At 37.9% G+C, this 24,448-nt stretch overlaps 1 protein-coding gene across 2 annotated transcripts in view; it reads left to right on the plus strand.

Moving 5' to 3' along the window:
- Nucleotides 1-24,171, plus strand: part of TMEM64 (transmembrane protein 64) — a 38,482-nt gene extending 14,311 nt beyond the window's left edge. The window contains exons 2-4 of one of the 2 annotated variants that reach the window (XM_070802932.1): nucleotides 5,231-5,386; nucleotides 10,690-10,788; nucleotides 20,185-24,171. In XM_070802932.1, coding sequence (XP_070659033.1) covers nucleotides 5,231-5,386; nucleotides 10,690-10,788; nucleotides 20,185-20,373 — 444 coding nt within the window. In that variant the 3' untranslated portion in view covers nucleotides 20,374-24,171. The remainder of the gene's footprint in view (nucleotides 1-5,230; nucleotides 5,387-10,689; nucleotides 10,789-20,184) is intronic. The other variant, XM_019973468.2, reaches the window with a different exon arrangement.
- Nucleotides 24,172-24,448: the final 277 nt, after the last annotated feature.

Consider the following 24,448-nt stretch of genomic DNA (forward strand, 5'->3'; position numbering starts at 1 on the left):
TTGCTGAAGAAGTTACTGATTATTCAATACATGATACTAGGAAAATTGGCTACTGGGGAATGGGAGGAGTAAGGATATATCATCAACCTTTAATTCTAATAAATTGCAGAAGGAATTGGTGGTAAATATTAAAGAGGAAAATATACTGAGAAAAGAAATATAGGGAGAAATTTAATAATGGGATCTGAAAAGACTTTCTGAAGCTAAAAGCAATGGAAGATCAGAGGAAACAATAATATTTGGTTATATAAATTTAGAAATGTTTGTATGTCTAAACAAAAAATAAGAGACAGTTCAGAGGAAAATACTTGCTACATATTATGGACAAAAGTTGGTGACAGTAGTGGTAAAGAACCTGCCTGCCTGTGCAGGAGACATAAGAGATGTGGGTTTCATCTGTGGATCTGGAAGATCCCCTGGAGAAAAATATGGCAGCCCACGCCAGTGTTCTTACCTGGAGAATCCTGTGGACAGAGGAGCGTGGCAGGTTGTGGTCCATAGGTTTGCAAAGAGTCTAACGCAACAGAAGCAACTTAGCACACAGCATGGGCAAAGGTTGCCTTTTTATACAAAGAATAAATGTCATGAATAAATAAGAAAACACTTTAACATTTCAGTAAAAATGAATAAATGTGAACAAATAAAGCCATCAAAGAAATGTAAATAGAAAAGTGCATATTTAAAACTAACGTAAATTAAAATTACAGTAAGGAAGTGTTAGTCGCTCAGTTGCCCCCAACTTTGTGACCCCGTGGACTGCAGCCCACCAGGCTCCTCTGTCCATGAGATTTTCCGGGCAAGAATACTAGAATGGGTTTCCATTTCCTTCTCCAGGGGATCTTCCCTACCCAGGGATCGAACCCAGATCTCTTGCACTGCAGGCAGACGCTTTACTGACTGAACTACAAGGAAAGCCAGATTAAACAATAATTGAAATCATTTTTACCCCTCTCAAACTAATGCATGTGTGCATGCTCAGTCATGTCTGACTCTTTGCAACCCCATGGAACTAAGGAGGATTAAAATTTAAAACTTTTAATTGGCCAGAGTATGATGAAATGGTCACACATACGTTACTCACTGATAAGAATGTCAATCAGTGTGAACTTTTTAGGAAAGCAGTTTTTACTGTTTGATCTAGTTACTCCATTCCTAATGATCTATCCTAAAATATGGAGTTGCATATTCTATTATTCTTGCTGTGTAACAGATGACTCCAAAATTGAATAGCTTCAGATCAGATCAGTCACTCAGTCGTGTCCGACTCTTTGCAACCCCATGAATCGCAGCACGCCAGGCCTCCCTGTCCATCACCAACTCCTGGAGTTCACTCAGACTCACGTCCATCGAGTCAGTGATGCCATCCAGCCATCTCATCCTCTGTCGTCCCCTTCTCCTCTTGCCCCCAATCCCTCCCAGCATCAGGGTCTTTTCCAATGAGTCAACTCTTCGCATGAGGTGGCCAAAGTACTGGAGTTTCAGCTTTAGCATCATTCCTTCCAAAGAAATCCCAGGGCTGATCTCCTTCAGAATGGACTGGTTGGATCTCCTTGCAGTCCAAGGGACTCTCAAGAGTCTTCTCCAACAGCACAGTTCAAAAGCATCAATTCTTCGGTGCTCAGCCTTCTTCACAGTCCAACTCTCACATCCATACATGACCACAGGAAAAACCATAGCCTTGACTAGATGAATCTTTGTTGGCAAAGTAATGCCTCTGCTTTTGAATATGCTATCTAGGTTGGTCATAACCTTCCTTCCAAGGAGTAAGTGTCTTTTAATTTCATGGCTGCAGTCACCATCTGTAGTGATTTTGGAGCCCAGAAAAATAAACTCTGACACTGTTTCCCCATCTATTTCCCATGAAGTGATGGGACCAGATGCCATGATCTTCGTTTTCTGAATGTTGAGCTTTAAGCCAAATTTTTCACTCTCCTCTTTCACTTTCATCAAGAGGCTTTTCAGTTCCTCTTCACTTTCTGCCATAAGGGTGGTGTCATCTGCATATCTGAGGTTATTGATATTTCTCCCGGCAGTCTTGATTCCAGCTTATGTTTCTTCCAGTCCAGTGTTTCTCATGATGTACTCTGCATATAAGTTAAATAAGCAGGGTGACAATATACAGCCTTGATGAACTCCTTTTCTTATTTGGAACCAGCCTATTGTTCCATGTCCAGTTCTAACTGTTGCTTCCTGACCTGCATACAAATTTCTCAAGAGGCAGATCAGGTGGTCTGGTATTCCCATCTCTTTCAGAATTTTCCACAGTTGATTGTGATCCACACAGTCAAAGGCTTTGGCATAGTCAATAAAGCAGAAATAGATGCTTTTCTGGAACTCTCTTGCTTTTTCTATGATCTCTGGTTCCTCTGCCTTTTCTAAAACCAGCTTAAACATCTGGAAGTTCACGGTTCATGTATTGCTGAAGCCTGGCTTGGAGAATTTTGAGCATTACTTTACTAGTGTGTGAGATGAGTGCAATTGTGTGGTAGTTTGAGCATTCTTTAGCATTGCCTTTCTTTGGGATTGGAATGAAAACTGACCTTTTCCAGTCCTGTGGCCACTACTGAGTTTTCCAAATTTGCTGGCATATTGAGTGCAGCACTTTCACAGCATCATCTTTCAGGATTTGAAATAGCTCAACTGGAATTCCATCACCTCCACTAGCTTTGTTCGTAGTGATGCTTTCTAAGGCCCACTTGACTTCACATTCCAGGATGTCTGGCTCTAGGTCAATGATCACACCATCGTGATTATCAGGATCATGAAGATCTTTTTTGTACAGTTCTTCTGTGTATTCTTGCCATCTCTTCTTAATATCTTCTGCTTCTGTTAGGTCCATACCATTTCTGTCCTTTATCGAGCCCATCTTTGCATGAAATGTTCCTTTGGTATCTCTGATTTTCTTGAAGTGATCCCTAGTCTTTCCCATTCTGTTGTTTTCCTCTATTTCTTTGCATTGATTGCTGAAGAAGGCTTTCTTATCTCTTCTTGCTATTCTTTGGAACTCTGCATTCAGATGTTTATATCTTTCCTTTTCTCCTTTGCTTTTCACTTCTCTTCTTTTCACAGCTATTTGTAAGGCCTCCCCAGACAGCCATTTTGCTTTTTTGCATTTCTTTTTCATGGGGATGGTCTTGATCCCTGTCTCCTGTACAGTGTCACGAACCTCATTCCATAGTTCATCAGGCCCTCTATCTATCAGATCTAGGCCCTTAAATCTATTTCTCACTTCCACTGTATAATTGTAAGGGATTTGATTTAGGTCATACCTGAATGGTCTAGTGGTTTTCCTTACTTTCTTCAATTTCAGTCTGAATTTGGCAATAAGGAGTTCATGGTCTGAGCCACAGTCAGCTCCTGGTCTTGTTTTTGCTGACTGTATAGCTTAATAAACATTTAATATCTCACAGCTTCTGTCAGTCGAGAATTCCTGTACAGAATAGCTATGCTGTGCTTAGTTGCTTAGTCATGTCCAGCTCTTTGCAACCCCGTGGACTGTAGCCCACCAGGCTCCTCTGTCCATGGAGATTCTCCAGGGAGGAATACTGTAGTGGGTTGCCATGCCCTCCTCCAGAAGATCTTCCCAACGCAGGGATCGAACCCAGGTCTCCCACATTGCAGTCAGATTCTTTACCAGCTGAGCCACAAGGGAAGCCCAAGAATATTGGAGTGGGTAGCCTATCCCTTCTCTAGGGGATCTTCCCAATCCAGGAATCGAACTTGGATCTCCTGCATTGCAGGCGGATTCTTTACTAACTGAGCTACCAGGGAAGCCCACAGAATAGCTAGGTGCCTCTAATTCAGGTTGTCTCACAGTACTCAAGATGTTGACCAGAGCTGCAGCCACCTTATGACACAACTGAGGAAGAATCTGCTTCCAGGCGCTCTCAGGTGGCCGTTGGCAGCTCTTAGGCATTTACTAGCTTTTGGCTGAAGACATCAATTCCTTGCTGTAGCAGAGACCTCTCCAAAGAGCTACTTACAGCATGGTAACTTACCTTCCTGAGGGAGAGACGGAGGTCTTGTTATTTTTGTAACCTAATCTTGGAACTAACATCTCATCACTTATGTGATAGTCTATTTGCCAGAAGAAAGCTCTAGGTCCAGCCCACACTCTAGGGCAGAGGATTACACAAGGGCATGAATACCATGAGATGGATTTACTGGAAATAGTTTAGATACTGACTCCCATACAGGTTATACACAAAGGTTTTCATACAGGTTTTAAAAAATTTGTAATAGCCAAAGAATACATAGTCACATGTACACAAAGAAACAATTAAGGAAGCAGTTTAAATGTTCCACAGGAAAAGAATGGTTAAATTGTGCTATGTAGTATAAATGTATAATGATACTTTGTACCTTTTTGAGTGCTGATCATGTGCCAGGCATTTGTTAAGATATTTACACATATCGCACGTTTTACAGATGGAAAAACTGACATTCAAAGACTGTACTTAAATGTCATTTTAGAGTTAGAGTTACCTGGCTTCAAAACCCAGTGACCACATTGCTGTTTAGGTTTATGAAGAATATTTAGGGGCTTCCCTGGTAACTCAGCTCGTAAAGAATCTGCCTGCAGTGCAGGAGACCCCGGTTTGATTCCTGGGTCCGTAACATCCCCTGGAGAAGGGTTAGGGTACCCACTCCAGTGTTCTTGGGCTTCCCTGGTGGCTCAGATGGTAAAGAATCTGCCTGCAATGTGGGAGACCTGGGTTCGATCCCTGGGTTGGGGAGATCCCCTGGAGAAGGGCATGGCAACCCACTCCAGGATTCTGGCCTGGAGAAATCCTCGTGGAGAGAGGAGCCTGGCGGGCTACAGTCCATGGGGTCGCAAAGAGTCTGAAACGACTGAGTGACTAAGCACAAAAACAAGCATGAAGAATATTTAATGACATGAGGAAGACTTTAAAAACTGTTTCTACAAAGTGATGTGTGTGTGTCTGCACCTTTTTATTTATGTGTAAGAAAAAAACAATAGTCACACATGTCAGCTTTCAATGACAGCAATAGAATGTTAAAATTTTTCTTTAACTTTTATTTCGTTGTAGATCTTTTACATTCTGTATATATTCCATGTATAATCATGTTTAAAAATCAGAACGCTTTGAAAAGTAGTTCAGCTCTCTCTGCTTCTGAAAGAAAACTGCTAGGAAGACTTGCATGCACAGTTCTATGTGACACTGAAGTTTTACTTGGTAATGAATCATCCCGTTTAATGCTCCTCTAGATCACTGACCTCTCCTTACCCAACTATCTGGTGGCGTCTTCAGCTGGCCTGCTTCCTACCCAGCTCCTGAATTCTTACCTGGGCACCACCCTGAGGACCATGGAGGATGTCATTGCAGAGCAAAGCGCTAGTGGATATTTTGTTTTTTGTTTACAGGTGAGTTTAAGGCCAAGGCTTGCCTTTTTTTGTTGTCTCTTAGTTTAAATCTAAGAAATTTCACTGAAAATAATTTGATTTTTTTCTTTTTCACATCTTTTATTATTCTTTCAACACTATTTCATATTTTGACATTTACATTTTTAATCTTGTGAATATGTGGAAATACATAGAACTGAATTGACACTTATTGAAAATTTTCTAAGCACAAAAAAGGGAATGACAGAAATAGGGTTCTTTTTGCAGTGATTATTTTTAAAATCATGACTAAATCAAATATTCTGAATTTATATGAATTATTGTTAATACTGTGTTTCTAAAGGTAGTTTTAATGAGATTTGATGAAGTTGGGTTTTTAATCTTAGTTACTTTATATCTTTAAATTTTGAAGATACTGAACTTTTCTATTGATATTTTTTAGATTATTATACTGGCAATGTAAATTTCTTTCTAGAATAATTTGATGTGAACAAATTTTTTTAGAAACTATTGCTTTATATAAAGTATAAAAGTATTATTCTATTTCAAGTTCAAATAATATTTGTATAATAGTACTACTGTGCAAATTATAATATAGTTTGAGGTACATATAATTTCATATAAGAGATTGATAAAAGGGGAAAATCCTGCTAAGTAGGCGGATTTATTCAGTGCCTTAAATTACATGCTGAAGGAGTTAAAACTTCATTTGCTTGTAACACATTTCATTCCTAGGATTTACCAAAATATAAAATTATTATTTTTGATAATTTAGTAAGATGGTGATGATGATGATAGCTAATATTTATTGAATGCTTTATATGCCATATATTTAAGCTCATTTAATGCCTACCAAAACCTTAGTAGGTATATACTTATTATCTATTATCAAAGCCAATTGTGTGTTCAGTAATGTTACATTGGTAGCTTGAAATTGGTCATGACAGGGGGTATTTACAATTATGGAAATTGGCAAGTGTTCTAAATCAAGCCTGCCACCTCTGATCCCTAAGATCAGAGGTGTGTGTTTACCAGCACACCATTAGATAGTAATTTGTGCAAGGGGTAGAATTAGGATTTGAACAAAGGCAGTTGGTTCTAGAGACCATGCTCGTAAGTCTACTGAGCAGATAATACCAGTTAGATAGCTGACTTAGTGATCTCCTCAACTGTAAGTTTTAATTTATACTGCTTTTGAATATATGGTATCATGTTACAGATTTACTCTTAATGCTATTATTCTCAAGTTTTTGAGGCACTATATTGTTTAAAAAATACTATGATAAAGTTAGAGGTAATTTTCTTTGTGCTTAGACAGTACAAATTTAGTAAACAAAATGAGCCCAGGAATATTTACATTAAACTATAAATAAGCTTGTCAGAGAAGACTTGCTTTAACATAAATTTTGTAATATTTATGATATTCAGAAAATCAGTTTTTATTTTCCTTTACTGTTTTTTTCTTCACAGCTACATTTTCTAAAAGATAACCTGCTCTACGTTTAGAGTTTTTGTTATAGTTGGTTTATTTTTATTAATGTAACATGCTAATCACATATTAAACTTTCTATGAGTTATGTCAGTCAGTCAGTTCAGTTGCTCAGTCATGTCTGACTCTTTGCAACCCCATGGACTGCAGCACACCAGGCTGTGTCCATCACCAATTCCCAGAGTCTGGTATCCCACATCCATTGAGTCAGCTTCCCTGTCCATCACCAACTCCCAGAGTCTACCCAAACCTATGTCCATTGAGTCAGTGATGCCATCCAGCCATCTCATCCTCTGTCGTCCCCTTCTCCTCCTGCCTTCAATCTTTCCCAGCATCAGGGTCTTTTCCAATGAGTCAGTTCTTCGCATCAGGTGGCCCAAGTATTGGAGTTTCTGCTTCAGCATCAGTCCTTCCAATGAATATTCAGGACTGATTTCCTTTAGGATTGACTGATTGGGTCTCCTTGTAGTCCAAGGTACTCTCAAGAGTTTTCTCCAACACAACAGTTCAAAAGCATCAATTCTTTGGTGCTCAGCTTTCTTTATAGTCCAACTCTCACAGCCATACATGACTACTGGAAAAACTGTAGCTTTGACTAGATGGATGTTTGTCGGCAAAGTAATGTCTCTGCTTTTTAATATGCTATCTAGGTTGGTCGGAGCTTTTCTTCCAAGGGGCAAGCATCGTTTAATTTCATGGCTGCTGTCACCATTTGCAATGCTTTTGGAGCCCCCAAAAATAAAGTCTGCCACTGTTTCCACTGTTTCCCCATCTATTTGCCATGAAGTGATGGAACCAGATGCTGTGATCTTAGTTTTTTGAATGTTGAGTTTTAAGCCAACTTTTTCACTCTCCTCTTTCTCTTTCATCAAGAGGCTCTTTAGTTCTTCTTCACTTTCTGCCATAAGGGTGGTGTCATCTGCATATCTGAGGTTATTGATATTTCTCCTGGCAATCTTGATTCTAGCTTGTGCTTCATTCAGCCCAGCATGAATGAATTCACATGATGTACTCTGCATGTAAGTTAAATAAGCAGGGTGACAATATACAGCCTTGATGTACTCCTTTCCCAATTTGGAACCAGTCCATTGTTCCATATCCAGTTCTAACTGTTGTTTCTTGACCTGCATAGAGATTTCTCAGGAGGCAGGTAAGGTGGTCCAGTATTCCTATCTCTTGAAGAATTTTCCAGTTCGTTGTGATCTACACAGTCAAAGGCTTTGGTATAATCAATAAAGCAGAAGTAGATGTTTTTCTGGAATTCCCTTGCTTTTTGATGATCCAGCGATTGTTGGCAATTTGATCTCTGGTTCCTCTGCTTGAACATCTGGAAGTTCACAGTTCATGTACTGTTGTAGCCTGGCTTGGAGAATTTTGAGCATTACTTGGCTAGCATGTGAGGTGAGTGCAATTGTGCGGTAGTTGAACATTCTTTGACATTGTCCTTCTTTGGAATTGGAATGAAAACTGACTTTTCCAGTCCTGTGGCCACTACTGAGTTTTCCAGGTTTGCTGGCATATTGAGTGCAGCACTTTCACAGCATCATCTTTTAGGATTTGAAATAGCTCAACTAGAATTCCATCGTCTCCACTAGCTTTGTTTGTAGTGATGCATCCTAAGACCCACTTGACTTCACATTCTGGAATGTCTGGCTCTAGGTGAGTGATCACACCATTGTGGTTATCTGGGTCATGAAGATCTCTTTTGTATAGTTCTTCTGTGTATTCTTGCCACCTCTTCTTATCTTCTGCTTCTGTTAGGTCCATACCATTTCTGTCCTTTATTGTGCCCATCTTTGCATGAAATGTTCCCTTGATATCTCTAATTTTCTTGAAGAGATTTCTAACCTTTGCCATTCTATTGTTTTCTTCTATTGCCTTACACTGATCACTGAGGAAGGCTTTCTTATCTCTCCTTGCTATTCTTTGGAGCTCTTCATTCAAATGCGTGTATCTTTCCTTTCTCCTTTGCGTTTAGTTTCTCTTCTTTTCTCAACTATTTATAAGGCCTCCTCAGTCAACCATTTGCATTTTTGCATTTCTTTTTCATGGGGATGGTCTTGATCACTGTGTTCTGTACAACATCACAAACCTCCATCCATAGTTCTTCAGGCACTTTACCTATCAGATCTAATCCCTTGAATCTGTTTGTCACTTCTACTGTATAATCGTAAGCGATTTGATTTAGGCCATAGATGAATGGTCTAGTGGTTTTCCCTAGTTTCTTTGACTGGGAGCTGACTATGGCTCAGATCATGAACTCCTTATTGCCAAAGTGTTATGTAGTATCTATGTTAATGATTTATGTTTATAATCATCCCAAGGTACTCTAAGATTCTGATGTATGCTACATTCTCAGATACATTTTTTAGTATATTTAAGTAATTTTATGTTTTTCTAGTTTCCTGAAAACAATTTAAAACATTTTTTTATGACATTGCAATTAGAATTCCTCATATTAGTAGCTTTCAGAAGATTTTCACTATTTGATACTTTATATTTCCATGCATCTTAGTAGATTACTCATATAATCAGTAAAATTGTAATAGAACAAAATAGTTCATGCATTTGTCAGTGTACTTCTTAAAATATAGGATCTTCTTTTTCTAAGGGATTTCTTACCCTTTAGCTTGAGTTGGAAAACTTAAGCTTAGGATACAAAACAAAAGGGAAAAAAAAAACACGTTTCTTAGCCCAGACATTTACAAAAAGCAACCACCACAAAGAAAATGTGAAGACATATTTATGTCTTGATTTGATACATTGATGTTATTTATAGTTTATTTCAGGGAGTATTAAGTTTAGCTTAAAGAAGTATAGAACTCTGAACAAGGAACTCTGCTCAGGATTTTGTGGCAGCCTGGATCGGAGGGGAGTTTGGGGGAGAGTGGATACATGGATATGTATGGCAGAGTCCCTTTGCTGTCTTCCTGAAACTACCACAACATTGTCAATCAGCTGTACTTCAATATAAAATAAAAGGTTTAAAAGAAAATGGAGAGGAGAAAGATGTCATCTTGAAGGGAAAATTAGCATGGGGGGAATAAAAAAAGAATGAAGCACATGTTAAGGTTGAAAGAGTACAGTATCATGTTGTTCTTGTTGTTCAGTAGCTAAGTCATATCCAGCTGTTTGCAGACCCCTTGGACTGCAGTGTGCCAGACTCTGTCTCCTTTCTGGATTTTCTGTCTTGTTCCTCTGATCGATATTTCTAGTTTTGAGCCAGTACCATACTGTTTTGATGATTGTAGCTTTGTAATATAGTCTGAAGTCAGGGAGCCTAATTCCTCGAGCTGTTTTTCTTTCTCAAGATTGCTTTGACTATTTGGGGTCAAACTTCTTTTCCAGTTTGGATTCCCTTTACTTCTTTTTCCTCTTTGATTGCTATAGCTAAGACTTCCAAAACTGTGTTGAATGAATGTGGCAGTACTGGACATCCTCCTGTTGTTCCTGATCATAGAGGGAATGCTTTCAGCTTTCCACCATTGAATATGATGCTAGCTATCAGTTTCTCATATATGACCTTTATTATGTTGAGGTATGTACCCTCTGTGCCCACTTTCTGTAGAATTTTTACATAAATGAGTGCTGAATTTTGTCAAAAGCTTTTCTGCATCTATTGAGAGGATCGTATGTTTTTCACTTTTCAGTTTGTTGATACGGCGAATCACATTGATTGATTTGAAGATGTTGAAAAATCCTTGCATCCCGGGGATGAATCCCACTTGACCATGTATTTTAATGTATCGTTTAATATGGATTGCTATTATCTTGTTGAGGATTTTTGCATCTATATTCAACAGTGATACAAGCCTGTAAATTTCTTCTTTTGAAGGTATCTTTGTCTGCTTTTGGTATCAGGGTGATGGTGGCCTCACAAAATGAGTTTGGAAGTTTTCCTTCCTCTGCAGTTGTTTGGAACAGTTTCAGAAGGGTAGGTGTCAACTCTTCTCTCAATGTTTGGTAAAATTCACCTGTGAAGCTGTCAGGTCCTGGGCTTTTGGTTTTTTGGGAGGTTTTTAATCACAGTTTCAGTTTTAGCACTTGTGATTAGTCTGTTCATATTTTCTGTTTCTCCCAGGTTCAGTCTAGGGAGATTGTGCCTTTCTGAGAATTTGTCTGTTTCTTCCAGATTGTCCAATTTATTGGCCCATAGTAGTTTCTTGTGACACTTGCTTTTCTATGGAATCAGTTGTAACTTCTCCTTTTTCATTTCTTATTTTATTGATTTGAGTCAACTCCCTTTTTTTCTTGATGAGTCTGACTAAAAGTTTACCAATTTTGTTTATTTTTTCAAAGAACCAGCTTTTAGTTTCATTGATCTTTGCAGTTTTCTTTTTCTCTATTTCATCTATTTCTGTTCTAATCTTTATGATTTTTTTACTTCTAGTAACTTTAGATTTTGTTTTTTCTTTCTCTGGTTGTTTTAGGTGTAATGTTACATAGTTTACTTGAGATTTTTCTTGTTTCTGGAGGTAAGATTGTATTGCTGTAAACTTCTCTCTTAGAATGGCTTTTGCTGCTTCCCATAAGTATTGAAGTGTTATGCTTTTGTTTTCATTTGTCTCTAGGTATTTTTTATTTCCACTTTGATTTCTTTGGTGATCCTTTGGTTGTTTTGTAGCATATTGTTTAGCTACCATGTGTTTTGTTTTTTTAGATTTTTTTTATATAGTTTATTTCTAGTCTCAGCATTTTGATCAGACAAGATGCTTGATTTTGATTTTCTTAAATTTACTAACACTTGCCGTGTGGCCCAGCTTGTGATCAGTCCTGGAGAATATGCCTGTGCACTTGAGAAAAATGTGTAGTCTGCTGCTTTGGGATGGAATGCTCTATAAAGATCAAAAAAAGCCCAGCTCATCCGAAGTGTCATTTAAGCCCTTTGATTCCTTGTTAGTTTTCTGTCCAGATGATCAGTCCATTGATGAAAGTGGGTTATTAAAGTCCTGCACTATGATTGTGTTACTGTTAGTGTCTCCCCTTATGGTTGTTAATATTTTTGCCTTACATATTGAGGTGATCCTATGTTGGGTGCATATATGCTGCTGCATCACGTCAGTTGTGTCCAACTCTGTGCAACCCCATAGATGGCAGCCCACCAGGCTTCCCCATCCCTGGGATTCTCCAGGCAAGAACACTAGAGTGGGTTGCCATTTCCTTCTCCAATGCATGAAAGTGAAAAGTGAAAGTGAAGTCGCTCAGTCATGTCCGACTCTAGCGACCCCATGGACTGCAGCCTACCAGGCTCCTCTGTCCATGGGATTTTCTAGGCAAAATTACTGGAGTGGGGTGCCATTGCCTTCTCCGGGTACATATATAGGTATTTATAATTGTTAAATCTTCTTGGATTGAACCCTTGATCATTATGTAATGTCCTTTGTCTCTTATAACCATCTTTTTATAAAGTATGTTTTGTCTGATATGAGTATTGCTACATCAGCTTTCTTACGATTTCCATTAGCGTGGAATACTTTCTTCTCATCTCCGTACTTTCAGTTTGTAAGCGTTCCTAGATCTGAGGTGGGTCTCTTGTAGACAGCTGTGTATATTGGGTCTTGTTTTTTTATCTACCCAGCCGGTTTATGTCTTTTGGTTGGTGCATTTAGTCCATTTACATTAAGGTAATTATTGATATGTATGACCCTATTACCATTTTCTTAATTGATTTTGGGTTTATTTTTTGTAAGGCTTTTCATTCTCTTGTTTGCTGACTAAAGAAGTTCTTTAGCATTTGTTGTAAAGCTGGTTTAGTGTTGCTCAATTCTCTTAACTTTTGTCTGTAAGGCTTTTGATTTCTCTATTAGATCTGAATGAGAGTCTTTCTGGGTAGAGTATTCTGGGTTGTAGGTTCTTCCCTTTCATCACTTTGAACATATTGTATCATTCCCTTCTGGCTTGTAGAATTTCTTTTGAGAAATCAACTGATAACCTTACAGGAGTTCCCTTGTATATTTTATTATTTTTCCCTTATAGCTTTTAATATTTTATCTTTATCTTTAATTTTTGATTACTATGTGTCTTCATGTGTTCCTCCTTGGGTTTATCCTACCTGGAACTCTGCTTCCTGGATTTTGTTGACTATTTCTTTTCCCATGTTAGGGAAGTTTTCCACTGTTATCTCTTCAGATATTATCTCTGGTCCTATATCTTTCTCTTCTCCTTGTGGAACACCTATAATGTGAATGTTGGTATGTTTAATGTTGTCCCAGAGGTCTCTTAGGCTAGCCTGTCATCATTTCTTTTTATTATTTTTTCTATATTCTTTTTTGCAGCAAGATTTCCACCATTCTATCCTCAACATCACTTATCTGTTCTTCTGCATCAGTTATTCTGCTATTAAATCCTTCTAGTGTATTATTCATCTCTGTGTTTGTTCTTGAGTTCTTCTAGGTCTTTGGTAAACATTTCTTGCATTTTCTCCATTCTTTTCCGAGATCCTGGATCATCCTCATTATCACTATCCTGAATTCTTTTTCTATAAGGTTGCCTAACTCCACTTCATTCAGCTGTTTTCTGGGAATTTATCTTGTTCCTTCATCTGGGATGTAATCCTAGTTCTTTTCATTTTAATTAGCTTTCTATGATTGTGTTTCTCATTCTGTACCCGCAGGACTGTAATTCTTGCTTCCTCAGTCTGCCCTTTGGTGGATGAGGTTAAGAGGATTCTGCAAACTTCCTTATGGGAGGGACTGGCTGTAGGAAATCTGGGTCTTGCTCTGGTGGGCAGAGCCTGCTTAGTAAACCTTTAATACAGTTGTCTGCTCCTGAGTGAGGCTGTACTCCCTCCCTGTTAGTTGTTTGGCCCAAGGTGACCCAGCCCTGGAGTCTGCAGGGTCTGTGGTAGGGCTAATGGTGATTTCCAAGAGGACTTAACGCTACCAAGGAGCACCTCTCATGACTGCCGCCGCCAGTGCCCTCATCCCCGCGGTGAGCCCCTGCCGACCCCCACCTCAGGAGACCCTCAGATACTCCCGGGTAGGTCTGGCTCAGTGTCTTGTGGGGTCACTGCTCCTTTGTTCTTGGTCCTGGTGAACACAAGGTTTGTTTGTGCCCTCCAAGAGCCGAGTCTCTGTTTCCCCAGTCCTGTGGAAGACCTGCAGTCAGATCCCACAGGCCTTCAATGTCAGATTCCCTGGCATCTCCTAGTCCATTTCCCAGATGCCCAGGCTGGGAATCCTGATCTGGGCCTAGAACTTTCACGGCTGTGTGGGAACTTCTTTGGTATTATTGTTCTCCAGTTTGAGGGTCATCTGCCTGGTGGTTGTGGGAGTTTGATTTCATTGTGATTGTGCCCCTCCTACCATCTCGTTACAGCTTCTCCGTTGGACATGGGGTACCTTTCTTTGAGGGATTCCAGCATCCTTTTGTCAATGATTGTTCAAAACATAGTTGTGATTTTTTATGCTCACGCAGGAGATCTCATTGTTGCTTCTTGACCCACATACAGGTTTCACAGGAAATGAGTAAGGTAGTCTGGTACTCCCATCTAAGAATTTTCCATGGTTTGTTCTGAGCCACACAATCAAAGGCTTTAGCATAGTCAGTGAAGCAGAAATAAACCTATCTCTGGAGCTCCTCCCTTGCTTTCTCCATGATCCAGTGAATGTTGGCAGTTTGATCTCTGGTTCCTCTGCCTCTTCGAAACCCGGCTTATACATCTGGAAGTTTTCAGTTCATATACTGCTTTAGCCTAAAGTGAAGAATTTTGAGCATAACCTTGCTGTCCTGTGACATAAACACAATTGTACAGTAGGTAGAACACTGTCTGGCATTGCCCTTCCTCGGGATTGGAATGAAAACTGACCTTTTCCAGTCCTGAGAGTAGCCACTGCTGAGTTTTCAAAATTTGCTGACATATTGAATGCAACACTTGAACAGCACTCAGTCTAAAACCTTTCAGGATTTTAAATCACTCAGCTGGAATTCCATCACCTCCAGTAGATTGTTCATAGTAGTGCTTCCTAAGGCTTACATGACTTCATATTCCAGGATGTCTGGCTCTAGGTGAGTGATCACACCATCATGGTTATCCAAGTCATTAAGACCTTTTTTGTCTAATTCTCTTCTTAATTTCTTCTGCTTTTGTTAGGACCTTACCATTTCTGTCCTTTATTGTGTCCATCTTTGCATGAAATGTTCCCTGGTTATCTCCAGTTTTCCTGAAGAGATCTCTAGTCTTTCTGATGCTGTTATTTTCCTCTGTTTCTTTGCACTCTTCATTTAAGGGGGTCTTATCTCTCCTGCTGGCTTCCCTGGTGGCTCAGAGGATAAAGCATCTGCCTGCAAGGTGGGGAGACCTGGGTTCAATCCCTGGGTCGGGAATATCCCCTGGAGAAGGAAATGGCACCCCACTCTAGTACTCTTGCCTGGAGAATCCCATGGACGGAGGAGCCTGGTGCATGGGGTCGACAAAGAGTCGGACATGACTGAGTGATTTCATTATCTCTCGCTGCTATTATCTGGAACTCTGCATTCAGATGGGTATATCTTTCCCTTTCTTCTTTGGCTTTTGCTTCTCTTCTTTCTTCAGCAATTTGTAAAGCCTCCCCAGACAACCACTTTGCCTTCTTGCATTTCTTTTTCTTTGGGATGGTTTTGGATACTGCCTCCTATACAGTGTCACCAACCTCTGTCCATAGTTCTTCAAGCACTCTGCCAGATCTGATGCCTTGAATCTATTCACTACCACCAGTATATAATCATGAGGGATTTGATTTAGGTCATATTTGAATGGCCTAGTGGTTTTCTCTACTTTTCTTCAATTCAACCCTGAGTTTTGCAATAAGGAACTCATGATCTGAGCCACAGTCAGCTCCAGGTCCTGTTTTTGCTGACTGTATAGAGCTTCTGCATCTTTGGCTACAAAAAACATATTTAGTCTGATTCTGGTATTGACCATCTCATGATGTCCAAATGTAGAATTGTCTTTTGGGTTGTGGAAAGTGTGTGTGCTGTGACCAGCGAGTTCTCTTCACAGAACTCTGTTCGCCTTTGTCCTACTTCATTTTGTACTCCAAGGCCAACCTTGCCTGTTTCTTCAAATATGTCTTGACTTCCTGCTTTTGCATTCTAATCCCTTATGATGAAAAGGACATCTTTTTTAGTGTTAATTCTAGAAGGTGTTGTAGGTGTTCATAGAACTGGTCAACTTCAGCTTCTTCAGCCTCAGTGATTGGGGCATAGACTTTGATTGCTGTGACGTTGAATGGTTTGCCATGGAAACAAACCGAGACAATTCTGTTGTTTTTGAAACTGCACCACAGTACTGCATTTTGGACTATTTTGTTGACTATGAGGGCTACTTCATGTCTTCTAAGGGATTCTTGCCCACAGTAGAACAAAAAAAATCTGCCTGCAGCGCATGCAACCCAGGCTTAATCCTTGGGTGAAGTAGGTCCCCTGGAGAAGGGAATGGCTGCCCACTGCAGGATTCTTGCCTGAAAACTTCCATGCACAGAGGAGCTTGATGGGCTACAGTTCACAGGGTCAAAAAACATTTGAAGTTCATGTGCAATATTGTTCTTTATTGTGTTGGACTTTACTTTCACCACCAGACACATCCACAGCTGAGCATCGTTTCTGCTTTGGCCAGCCTCTTAAGTCTTTCTGGAGCTATTTCATTGCCCTTTACTCTTCCCCAGTAGCATACTGGACACCTTCAAACCCGGGGAGCTCATCTTTCGTTTTGTATCTTTTTGTCTTTTCATACTGTTTATGGGGTTCTCCTGGCAAGAATACTGGAATGGTTTGCTATTTCCTGCTCCAGTGGACAGTAGTACTCTTCACTGTCATCCGTCATCTTGAGAGGCCCTGCATGGCATGGCTCATAGCTTTATTGAGTTACACAAACCCCTTTGCCATGATAGAGCTATGATCCATGAAAGGGTTAGTATCATAAGCTTCCTCATACTTGGTAGAAGTAAGCCACAAATTTGCCTCCCAGTATAGCCACCTAAGCCACCGAAAGAGAATCCAGAGTGTCCATTAACATTAGAGCAGTACCACATAGATATTCAGAGGAAGGCACAACTCTTCATTGTACTGAAATCCAACATAGATTCCATGGTTTGTCAACTTAGTCTTTTCCATATATTTTTGTGTGTACTCATCAACCAAAACCCAATCCTGGATAAATCCAAGTTTTGATCTGCTCTTGCACCTGCTCTTTTGGGGAAGTAATGCATCTAAGTAGACTGGTGATATTTAATTCATGGTTGCAAGCGTTCAGCTGGTTTCTCAACACTGCTGTATATTCTGTTCCCTTCGTCTTCCCATTTCCCCATTTTCCTTATGACTTTCAAACTTATCCTCACTCCCCTCACAAATTCTTCCTCCTGCCCCAACTTCCTTCTTCATTCACAACAGATTACCTTTCTTGCTTAACAGAAAAATCAAAAGCCTTCAAATGGGAAACCCCTCAATTTACAGCTATGGAATCTCCTAACCTTATGTTCTGCTTATACTCTCGGCCTGCTTTTCAGTTAACAGTGGAAGAAATCACTTTCTTGTATAAGGCTGTCTTTCTACTTATGTTTGATTCTTTTGTTTTAGTAGGGAAACTCTGTAAAAAGGTTTGGTTTTGTTTTGTATTATTTTAACACTTCACTGGGCTGTTAGGAAGAGTCAGTATAAATTTCCAACCCCTGGGCTCCAGAAAGACATCTGGAGAAAATCCCATGTAAAGATGAGCCAATTCACCCTTGCGGGGAACCTGAAAAACTTTCTCACTAGTTGTAAACTTACTTTCTATGGCCTTGCCAAATCCTTCCCTCGAGCTTTCATCACTAACCTTCTGTAAATCAGATACACTTTCTAGTTCTCATCTTAGCAAGCTAAGACTCACAACTATGCTTTTTAAAAATGTTTTCTTCTCTTAGCTTCTTTGACACCACTATCTTGAGCTTTTTCACTGTTTTCCTGGCTCATTTATCAGCACCTCCTCCTTTTACTCCTAACTTGGTCCTCCTCAAGACTCTAGCCAAAGCTTTTTAGTCTCACTCTGAAAACTTTTCTTCTTGGCAAATGCAGTTACTATAGTGGCTACTATTATTAAGGACATTGTGAGGACTCCCTAATATGCGTCTTCAGCTTAGTCTTCTTTCCATACCTTTAGACCTATTCACTGAATTGCTTTGGATATCTAATTGGCACCTCAAATTCAGCATATCCAGAGCAGAACTTAGCATCTCATTCACACCCTCTCCCAACTAGGTAACTAACTAACATTTTTCCATCTCTTTTTATGGTATTACCATCCACATAGTATCAGACTTAGGGTGTTCAATAAGTATAACTTATATTTTCCAGAGAGATAACATACTAGAGAACAATGGCAAGATTTAAAGGCCTACGTTTAAAATAACTGATTTGAAGGGAACCCTTCTGCAGTGTTGCTGGGAATATAAATTGGTGCAGCCACAACACAGAACAACATGCGTGCTAAGTCGCTTCTATCACGTCTGACTCTGTGCGACCCCATGGACCATGGCCCACCAGGCTCCCCCGTCCCTGGGATTCTCCAGGCAAGAACACTGGAGTGGGTTGCCATTTCCTTCTCCAATGCATGAAAGTGAAGAGTGAAAGTGAAGTCGCTCAGTTGTGTCCTACTCTTAGCGACCCCATGGGCTGCAGCCCACCAGGCTCCTCCATCCATGGGATTTTCCAGGCAAGAGTACTGGAGTGGGGTGCCATTGCCTTCTCTGATATTCCTATGTGGAATTTAATTTTTAAAAAAAGATACAAATAAACTTATTTACAAAATGGAAACAGACTTACAGACATTGAAAACAAACTTACAGTTACAAAAGAGGAGATGAATAGAGGATAAATCAGGAGCTTGGGATGAACACACAAACACTGCTCTGTATAAGGTAGAGAACCAGCCAAGGACCTACTGTACAGCACAGGAAACTACTCAGTATTCTGTGATAACCTATGTGAGAAAAGAATCTAAAAGAGAATGAGTAGACACCTGAAACTAACACGACACTGTAAATCAACTATAGTAACATTAAAGAAAGAAAAATGTTAACTATGGGTGAAAATTAATTATCTTTGTCTCCTGTAGCATAAAAAATAAGATAAAATAACTACTTTGCTTAGAATTGTATTGAGTAATGGGTACTCACTTAATGTACATCCCTTGTACAAGTTCCAGATTCCTTCATCTCCTTAACCTGCCTCACCATCAGTGTGAGGTAGGTCACCACCTTCCCCCTCCACCCTCAACATTTGTACCTGGAGTATTTCTCCCATAAAAATATAGGTAGGCTTAATTGAAACAGTATTGTATTTCAGGATCACTATGCTTAGAGCAGCTTTTGAAAGCATGCTGAAACATTAAACATCTACTGAGAATATTTTGCTCCAAACCCTGAAGAACTGCTTTACAAATGAACTTTGGAATAAATATCATTTAGAAGATGTAGACTGCTTAGACAGTCATTGAGCTGAATTGTCTGTAGAATGTTTTAAGTACAGAGGGAGCACAGCTTCTGGACAGCGGGAGAAGCCCACGTGGTTCCCAGGCGCTTACTTGAAATCAGATCACTAAGTGAGCGGCTGAACTGAGACTAGAGCCTTGGTGCTTTTTCTGTTCCTTTTACTGGAATTTTTCCCCTTATCACGTTTCTGTGTTTTTATTTTGAAAAGTGTAGACAACTTCATGTTCACAGTCTCTTGTTAATTTCTTTTAAAGCTTATTGGCATTTCATTTTTCAAGTGTTTTAATATTTTTCATTTCAGCTGTACCAGGTAGGTCATTTGCAAATAGTAGTGTTTCTAAGTCAACTTAAAAATACCTACAGACATTTATAGTTTTGCACAGAAGTAATACTACATGAATTACATTAACAAAGTTTAGCCAACTTTATTGTAGAAATATATATTTTTTTATTCATTGAAGGAAACTTTTTGATACAAAGAAAGAAGCTTGACATCAAACAAACATCATTTAATATGGACTAAAAGGGATATATGCTTGCTTTGTGTTAACCTGACACTGTTATGAATACTGTGTAGATGTTGGCCCTCTACACCCAGCAGACAAGAAATAAATGACACCTTTGTGTAAACTATTTAAAAATGTTACCTTACTGTATTTGAAAACTGCCCTGTTTGAAACATTTCTGACGATATTTATTGGCTTGGAAATGTTCTGCCTTTTTACTATGTAAAACATTGCTAACTGTAATGTTTTATTTTTATTCACAGATTATTATAAATATCCTGTTTGCAATATTTCTAAGACAACATTTATTGGCTTAGAAAGTTCTCCCTTTTTACTATATAAAATATTGTTAACTGTAATTTTTATTTTTATTCACAGATTATTATAAGTATAGGCCTCATGTTTTATGTAGTTCATCGAGCTCAAGTGGAATTGAATGCAGCTATTGTAGCTTGCGAAATGGAACTGAAAACCTCTCTGGTTAAAGGCAATCAACCAAATATCAGTGGCTCTTCATTCTACAAGAGGACCCTAACATTTTCTGGAGATGGAATCAATATTGTATAATTCTAATGAAATGTGTAATTGTCAAGAGCCTAGTGTGCTGTCCAAGATCTAGCAGTTCCCTTACTACTGGGCAGGGATGCAAGTTTTAATTGTCTTATGGCACACACACACACACACACAAATGACTAGTTTTTAAATTGCACAGTTTTTAAAAACAGGAATCATTTTCTGGATATGTAAGTGTAAATGTCGATGCACCTTTGGCTGCAGCTCTTTATCATTTATTATGCCCTTAGTGGCCTATAAGTCTGCACTTTAGGTTTTGGGCTTTTTTTTTTTTTTTTTTGTCATTTTCTTTATGAGTACTTATGAACAGAAAGATAATCCAAATATTTTTCTGTTTAGTGTCTTCATTTATAAAGACTATGAATAGTTGTATGTGTCTTTCCTGCTTATAAAAATGAGTAAAAGTATGCAATTTTAAATGTATAATATTATTGGATGTTCTTTGCTTTTGTAGTGTTTCCAGAAAGGATAAATGATGTCTTGTTTTGTTTTTTTTTAATGTTTTAGTTGGAACTACTTTGCTTTCCTTTTCCTTGCTAGTTAGAAAATAGACATGAACTTTTGTTTAAATGTATTTTTGCAAGGATCAAATTGTTACACCTATACACACAAGTTTAAATCCTACATTGTGGGACTGAAGTGCTCTTAAGATACCTTTTTTATTTTTGCTGTGTAATATGCAAAGCGAAAGGGAAATTATTTAATGCGTAGTGGCTCAAATTAGAACTTGTGTTCTAATTTCACATCATTGGCTTTAGCCTCCTTAGGTCTTCCATCAAAGGGCTGTCCTATTACAGTCTTACTGAAAATTTTATTAAAATAAACTTCTTTTCTTTTTGTATTCATTATTAGGCTTTGAAATAAAGATGTTATTCCTTTAAAGTGGTGGGCTTACAATCACTGAAGATGTCACTCTGATGGCCTTGTTTGATCAAAATGCCTATCTAAAAAATTAAGCTTTAAAATCAGGTTTATAATTCTGTTGAAGTACATATATATTTGTCCCCATAGTCTTCAGCTTTACAACTGTAAGTAATGTTATCTTGATGCCCAGATTTGTATTATATATTTGCCCTACTATAGAGTAGGCTTATTTTGTTTGTTTTTTGGTACTTGTTTTCCTCTGATAAGACTCAGGAATTCTGAAATGTGAAATTAAGTCTCAGTTCTTTTTCCTGTAGAATGAATTGAGTGTATTTATTAATAGTACTTATGTGTATAGAATATAATAATTTGGTATATGATTCATATGACATTCATTTATCACCTTATATTTTTAAAGTAGCTTAATTGTGATCTTAATGATTAGTTTATTTTACAGTGGAGATTATTGATATGAATGCAGATTTTCTGGTATGTATCTGTTTTTTAGCTATGAAGGTGCCACCTTATCAGAGACCTCCCATTTGCCTTTTCATTAGGGTAAAATCTTTACCCTGATTTACTAAAGTGCAAAAGAATTATTTAGAAGCAATTATTTTAATTTTATGCTACGGATACATTTAATCATTTTAGTATATAAATTTTTGCCCTGCTGCAGGTATAATTATTTCCCTTTCCTTCATAATGAATAAGTTTTCTCACCTTTGAATAACAGTGAATTTTGTTTTTATGTCTATACCAAGTTCTTTTGGTATAGTCCAGATGATTTTATAGGGACCTGGGTCTATAGCAGTCAACTGACCTACAAATCTTTCCTTCTTTTATTGATAGAAAAATACCATTGAAATGTTATTCTTTTTTTAAATCCTAATTGTTTCGTTTCTTTAATAATTATTTTAATTATCCTAATAAACAATGATTTGATTTATTCTTGTCTAACTTGAAACTATCTTGTGCTTTCTGTTTGTTTAGTTTTTTTATAAAGAAATTAATAATTTAAGATCACTACTTTCATACACTTGTATTACACTTCATGTATTTTGAAGTGCATTTATTTACTTTGGCATTTTGTAACTTGAATAATTTTGCCAAATGAAAAACTATTGGTAGTTTGTCATGAGTTTTTCCAACTGTTGCATTTTGCTTAGTACTTAAATATGTAAAGGTAAAAGAGAAGTAACTTTTCTATATTCTGCCAACATGATTTTATATAATAAAATCATCCATTTTTACTTAAAATAGTATGGATGTACTATTTTTAAAACATTAATCTAAAACTGCAGTTTTCCTTTTGTTCATTGTTTCCAGCCTCCACATAAACTGTTATCCCTTATAGTCATGCTGTTTGATAGCTGCATTTGGTTGCTGTCTTTTTATTAATATATGTGCTGTCTATAAATTGTACAAAACATGCTGTATTGACAAAACATATACAATGTTATATTCATTCCATCTTTAATCCCACATGCCAGATTTCTGGCAGCAACAAATTTCTATAGGATCCTTTTTATGTTGCCCTAATATTGCCTCCAGTCATAGAGTATATATTAATATATATATTATATATTAGATTTCTTAAATATATATATTTACATATATATAAATAATATATATATATTGGATTTTTTTTATTTCTCAAATCATTTAAGATTTGGATTCTCAAATCATTTAAAGTACAGTTAAAGTTGCTTTATGCTTATTTTTAAAAGCTCGCAAAACACTTGTTTCAAACCTTTTGAAAGATATGTGCTGTTTTTAATTCTTTGGACCTTTTTCTTAGTTTTCCACATTTTCTGGTTTATTATTAATGATTTTGTTTACTCTTTGCCAAGTTTTGTCTTGTGAATTATTTTTAAACAGCAACATCCCCTTTTAAAAACATGTACATAATAATTTACTACATGTTTTCATGTCCATTTTCATTTGATCATGTGATTTGTGAAATAACTTGAAATCTATACTTTGGTTTGTGAAAATAATAGAACCAAATCTCTGTCGTTAGAATGTATATTTTGAGTTTATGTTCAGAAGTGAGTTTGTGGATTTGTTCAGAGCCAGCCATACTCTCCTTGTATGTACTTTGTAACCAGTGCAAACCTTTCTAAGAAGACTTTCCCATGATCAGGTCAAGCTTATGACTATAAAGCATTTCCTTCCTTGAGAAGCTATAGAATTCAGTATCTACTCTGATTTACCATTGCTCTAACTGAGCTAAGTGGTGGAGACTATTAGCATATACCAGTATGCATTTGTTAATGTGCAACGCTGATTGGAACTGGTCTTAGGAAGGGTGCTGTGGCTTATGTACATCTACAGTTGTAGGACTGTCTTTAGAATGCTGAAAGTTGCTATGTATATGCTAGGTTGATACAGGTAAATTCTGAGGTACATGGTAAATCCATGCTGTTCAAAACCAGTCACCATGTGCAGAGGAAAAGAGAGGTTTAATGAGGACCTCAGGAATAATGATACTAAGTTATTGACTTCAGTGATGGAATTTTGTTTCAAACACAAGCCACTTAGTGTACCAGAATGGTCGTCAGAGTAACACTAGTTGGTTTTTATATTTTACATTGCTAATTTTGTTAATAATAAACTGCTTAGGATATACTTTTTTAGTGGTCATGTCTTTAACCTGAAAAACTTAAAAGAAGTGGAAAACTTGTTCCACAGGATATTTAAAACTAAGGAATTCCAGTAACCTCGCATATGTTGACTATAAACTGTTAACTGATTCAGCAACTGAATTATAACTTGGTACTTCTGAATGGCAAAGTGATTGCTGTAAACTATTTTCTAAGGTAGCTAAAGGTTTAAAATAGATAATTCTAAAGGTAAATCAGTAAAATCTCTTGATAATTGGTATCCTAAATCACTTGTGTGCCTGAGAAAATAAAAGGTTATGTTTTATTTTCCTTTTCTCTTCTCTTACTTCCCCTCTGTAATTTAATGAATTTAGGGCCATTTGCAAGGGGAGGGAGCAATTTAGGAGGAATGGTGGACATGTTTCTAAAAGTCATAATGCTCATAATTGACCCTAGATGAGGGTGGTTATGGTTATGGCAGAGGCCCTGTGGAGAAATGATTTTGGTGTCTTACACTGGCACTCAATCTTCAGTGTGCTTTTTTTCTAACATCCCCAAATCATGAAATGCTACCTGCCAGTCAAATAACAGTTAGTCATTTG

The sequence above is a fragment of the Bos indicus genome, chromosome 14 (assembly GCF_029378745.1).
Source record: "Bos indicus isolate NIAB-ARS_2022 breed Sahiwal x Tharparkar chromosome 14, NIAB-ARS_B.indTharparkar_mat_pri_1.0, whole genome shotgun sequence".
NCBI lineage: Eukaryota > Metazoa > Chordata > Mammalia > Artiodactyla > Bovidae > Bos > Bos indicus.